A 5128-nucleotide genomic window follows, 5' to 3' on the forward strand; every position below is an offset into this window, starting at 1 on the left:
CACACCCTCCCTCCAAACCCCTCACGGGTTCCCTTAGGAGCAGTCGGTAGGTACTAAGTCCCCAGCCCATTGCCCGGAGCACCCGCACCCCACTAGCATTTTGGCAAGCCCTGCCGCTTACGTGGAAGCCCGGCGTCGATCCCACCGATCCCACGCCAGTGTGCGCTGGGGTCTGCACAACCCGAGATACGCTCCTCAGCCCGACCGCAACCCCCTCCTCCAGCCCAGGGCAAATTCGCGTCCCCGTGCGAGGCTGCCATTCGGGAACGGGGACTCACCTGGGGAATGGGGGGTAGGAAGTACCCCGGGGGGGGCTGGAAGGAGCCCAGGAGAGGGCCAGGCAGGGCCCTCATGGTGGCTAATCTCTGCATGTACTGGTTGGTGAGGATTGCTTTCCGCTCCTCTTTCCTTTGAGCGAGCGCGACGTAGAGAGGCTTAGTGCTGACGATCCGCCCGTTCATCTCCGTCACGGCCTTGGTAGCCTCTTCTGGGGAGGAAAAACATACAAATCCAAACCCTTTGCTGTGGCCACCCTCTGTCATCACCTAAAATTAGATTAGAACAAGACAGCTAAGTCCACGGATCACTGCAGCACCCATGAAGCACGGCGCAGTGTGGGGAGGGGGGCATGGGACCCACCAGCCACAGACACCCCATTGCAGCCCCCATGTCCTGGGTGGAACAGATGGGGCTGTACCCATGGGGCTCCATGGAGAGGCTTCTCCAGGGAAGGGGAGGATTTGCATGGACAAAACCAACAGGTTTGGGAAATGAAGAAGGCAGAGAGAGTCTGGGCCAGCCCAAGACCTGCAGCCCATGATCTTCCAGGGGGTCTGTGCCCCAGCCTCGCCGGGCCCACGGGCCAGCAATGCTCCGGTGCTTAACGCTGCAGGAGCCAGCGAGGGCTGGGGAGCAGGAGGACACCATGCCCTGCCTGAGGGCCAGGCAGCATCTGTCCCTGGCAGCTGGCCTTAAAGCCAGATCATCCCTCCGCACCCACACGCGCAGCCTTCAAGAGAAGCTTGGCACCAGTCTTGGTGGCAAGAGTGTCACATCAGTCCCAAACCACGGAGCTGTGCAACAGTCAGAATGATGTGGCTTTAAGGTCCCGTATCCTGCACCCACTGGGGCTGGGGTAACTCAGCAAAGGTACAAAGTATTTGCTGAATCAATAAGCTCCTCAGGACAGCGTTGGGTACAAGCGGCATGTCCTTCACACTTGGCTTGAGATACAAGCCATCAGCATGGAATCGTAACTCAACAGGACTATAACCTCGATCCATTTCCAAGGGCTGAGCACACCGGCTGGCTGACCCCGGGAGCCCCAGCGGCAGCCCTGGGCCCTCACCTTGGCACTGGTGATGGTGCCGTAGGGAGAGAACTCCTTCCTCAGCCTCTCGTCATCTATCCCATCATCCAGGTTCTTCACGTACAGGTTGACCCCCTGCAAACAGGCAAAACAGCAGCTTGGGCTCCCAAAGTTTTTGAGCGGGATGTGTGTTTCACCAGCAGCTCAGCCAGAGGGTGGGACATCCCACAAACACATCCTCTCCAGAGCTGCTGAAGGACCGGTGACGTGGAGAGGAGCCAGGACCGCACGTCTGCTCCACTTGTAGGTGAGACACCCCAAGCACAGAGGACACCCAGACCATTGCTATAAAGCTGCTCCAAGACCTCAGGCAGCTGCCTCACTTCCAGACTATTATTTTAGTTTTTGGAAAAGAGCAGACCTGTTTGTTCACCTGCCAACATCATCCTGGGTTTAGATTTCTCTCCTCTTTCCTGATACTGTTTCCCAGGACATTACCAGGCAGTGACTGGACCTCTGTGCAGGTCTGTCTTAATTGCAGAAGAGACCCAGCACACTGATCTGTTCTGGAGAGCCCTGTGCTGTCCCCAAGCCGAGGATGTTCCCGGATGCCCGGGCCACGTCCCTGCTGCAGACCTGCAGGACAGAGCATCTCGCTCTCCCCTTACCTGGTACCTGCTCACTCGCTCCTGCTTGATCTGCTCAAATTTCCGCTTCAGCTCGCTCTGGCGTTCCAGCCGCTTCTGGGCTCAGCCCACATACACCATCCGCCCATTGATCTCCTTCCCGTTCATGTCGGCCACCGCCTGCCAGCGGAGAGAAGGGCTCTGAGCCCAGGGGGAAGCCAACGGCCATGGCTCAGCTCTTCACCCACCACCCCAGTCCAGCCCCACCACGAGCAGAGACCTCCCTGGGCAGGGAAGCAGCTCTGCTCCCCTTCACCATGTCCTGCCCATCCAAGCACCCCTGCCAGCACCAGCACACAGGCAAACACAAAGACGATGAGGTTTCCCCCCCGAGGAGAGGTTGGAGCATCAGCAGGGAACAAGCTTGGTGCCGAGACAGCAGATGGAGAGCCAGGAGCCTCTTGCCTTCTGGGCTTCTTCGTGCTTCTCAAAGTTGACAAACCCAAAGCCCTTTGAGCGGCCAGCGTTGTCCATCATGACTTTGACACTTAGCGTCTTTCCTGCAAGAAGAAAGGAAAGTATCTGTCTGAAGGACAGAGGGGTGCTGCTGGCATCATGCTCAAGAGCCACCATGAGAAGCCAGTCCAGCGAGGAGACCGGATGGCCACAGAAGCACAGAAGAGCCAAACATCAGGACAGACATCAGGAGCTCCCACCCTGGATACTGCTCTCGGCTTTTCAGTTTCTCCAGCCAGCACATTGAGTTCCTTTGGCCACAAGTTCTCATCTCCTTTACCATGAACACATCTATTGGGTTCGTATGAAGGGCATTCACAAGTTATCTGAGGGAACGCTGGCCAAGCACGGATAGCGTGGTCTGTGGGTTGGCACAACGCTAAACCCTGTCGCAAGAGGCATCCTCCAGTAATGGACTGAACTGAAAAGTCTTTTTATGCTATAAATTCAGACTCAGCATCTCTTATTCCCAGGGCTCCTATAACCAGACAGCACAGTGGTTTCAAGACAATTTCAAAAACTAACAAGACAAAAAAAAAAACCCAACACCACATTTTTGTTACCCAAGAAAGTACAAAAACTTCTTTTTTTCAGGAGAGAACCTAATACAAGTTATCTTCCATCATTGCAGGAAAGCACATGTAATGCCCTGATGATTTAAGCCACAGCAGCCCTTTGGTGACACGTTTGAGCGACTCAGATCCCATTGAGAGAAGGGCTCGGTATTGCTCCAACTCCAGTTTATCAGACATGAGGATATTCTGCTTCAACAACTGTACTCACCAAACTTGGAGAATATTCCCCGCAGTCTGTCGTCATCCATGTCATCCCCAAAGTTTTTAATGTAGACGTTGGTGAACTCCATCGCTCGAGCCCCAAACTCAGCCTCACGCTCTTTGCGGGATTTGAAATGGCCAACAAACCTGCAGGAAGCACGGAAAGGGACCTGAAACCCTCCATGTCCCCTGCAGAGAGAAGAGGGACACAGGCACATCTGTCTCGGTACAGACCAAGAGAGACCTCGTCCCCTCAGGCTGTGCTTTGCTCACCCACAAACCCACCGCGTGTTTCACACCCGGCAACTTCAGCACATCCCACTCTGGTGTTCCCCTACCCAGACCCCACTTGGTACTACTGAAATGGGGAGAGTGGTAACACAGGGCACAGCCCCATGCTGGGGATGTCACCGCAGGAGACCCCAAAAGACCCCAAAGGATGCCACCAAGTGCCAGCTCTCTTCCTCCAAGGTACCCCCAAGCCCCTTGGCCAGCCGCCCGCCTCTGCTGAGACAGGGATGTAGAGAATAAGGTGATGCAATGTAAGCAGAGAGCTGAAGAACAACAAAAGCTCTTCCTGCCCAGGTTATCCGATGCTGACAGCCAAGATTGGGGACCAGCCCTGCTTTGTGGGCACTCAGCAACAAAACGCAGCCCGGGGTTGGACTCTTTCAGGAAGGGCTCCAAACCACTATCACACTTCCACCAGCATCGACCACGAGTGACTCACTGCCTCAGAGAGCAGCAGAGCTGCCGTGCCCAGCGGGGATGGGATGGGAAGAGGGGAGCAAATGGAAAGCAGCAGGAGATGGCAGCCCGAGCAGGGCAGGTGTTTGCTCCCGAGCGTGCACCAAGGCAAGGGAGGAGCAGAGCGAAGCGCAGAGCGGAGGAGACGCTCTCCTCTCCGGCACTTACACCTTCCGGTCGTTGAGCAACATCCCGTTCATGGTCTCGATGGCCCGAGTCGCTGCCTCGTGAGTCTCAAAGTGAACAAAGCCATAGCCACGGGATCCGTTTTCATCACAAACCACCTACAAACGCAGAGCGGAGAGGGGAAGAAAAAAAAAAAAAGGGGAAAAAAAAAAGACACAAAAACCAGACACCGGTTTTCTCCACATTTGCACATGAGTAAGTGGCAGGAAAACTCACCCTCATTTTCCAGGGGCATTTGCCCTCCCTGACATCCCACTCCCGCTGCAGCTGAGCGGTGTTGGCAGCAAGTCAGGGAGCCAGGCGAGCCCAGGACCAGACCCCCGGTGTTTTACATGATGCCCAGGAGCTTGCGGCTCACCAAGACCCAAGCGCCACCGATGCACTGAGCTCAGACAGGACAATACCCAACATCTCCATGCAGGGACTGGGAAGAAGGGTGGGCTGGGGAAAAAAGCTCCAGCTCCCAGGGGAAACATAGCAGGGCCTTTTGGCTTCAAAGCAGGTGGGAATTTAGAGGAAACTTTGTGGGAAGCGAAACAAGAAAGTGGATTTCGGCTGGCAGGAGCATGCTGCCGAGAACGCAGGGCAGCTCTGCAGCAAGCCCTTTTCTGCAGGGCCCACGGGCATGTGTACCTTGCACGACAAAATGTTTCCGAAGGCGGAGAATGTGTCGTACAAGGCTTTGTTATCGATGGAGTCATCCAGGTTCTTGATGAAGACGTTTCCAACCCCCGACTTCCTGAGCCCGGGGTCCCGCTGGGACCACATAATGCGGATGGGACGGCCTTTGATCACTTCAAAGTTCATGGTGTCCAGGGCTCGCTCAGCTGGCAAAGAAGCAAATACAGGGGGAGAGAGGAGAGTAACAGAGACAGGGCCCCTTCACACCCTACAGCAGCTGGGGCAGGCACAGGAATAGGGCTGGACAGGGGCTCCTTAACCGGAGACAGGCAGCTCTGCCTCCCAGG

At 55.8% G+C, this 5128-nt stretch overlaps 1 protein-coding gene across 1 annotated transcript in view; it reads right to left on the reverse strand.

Moving 5' to 3' along the window:
* PABPC1L (poly(A) binding protein, cytoplasmic 1-like) overlaps positions 1-5128 on the reverse strand; it is a 10744-nt gene that overhangs the window by 4745 nt on the left and 871 nt on the right. Inside the window, 7 exon segments of the mRNA XM_009701203.1 lie at positions 279-545; positions 1349-1444; positions 1978-2115; positions 2401-2495; positions 3235-3374; positions 4143-4258; positions 4794-4987. Of these exon segments, the coding sequence (XP_009699505.1) occupies positions 279-545; positions 1349-1444; positions 1978-2115; positions 2401-2495; positions 3235-3374; positions 4143-4258; positions 4794-4987 (1046 nt within the window).

The sequence above is a fragment of the Cariama cristata genome, unplaced genomic scaffold (genome assembly GCF_000690535.1).
Source record: "Cariama cristata isolate BGI_N322 unplaced genomic scaffold, ASM69053v1 scaffold14005, whole genome shotgun sequence".
In the NCBI taxonomy this organism is placed as follows: Eukaryota; Metazoa; Chordata; class Aves; order Cariamiformes; family Cariamidae; genus Cariama; species Cariama cristata.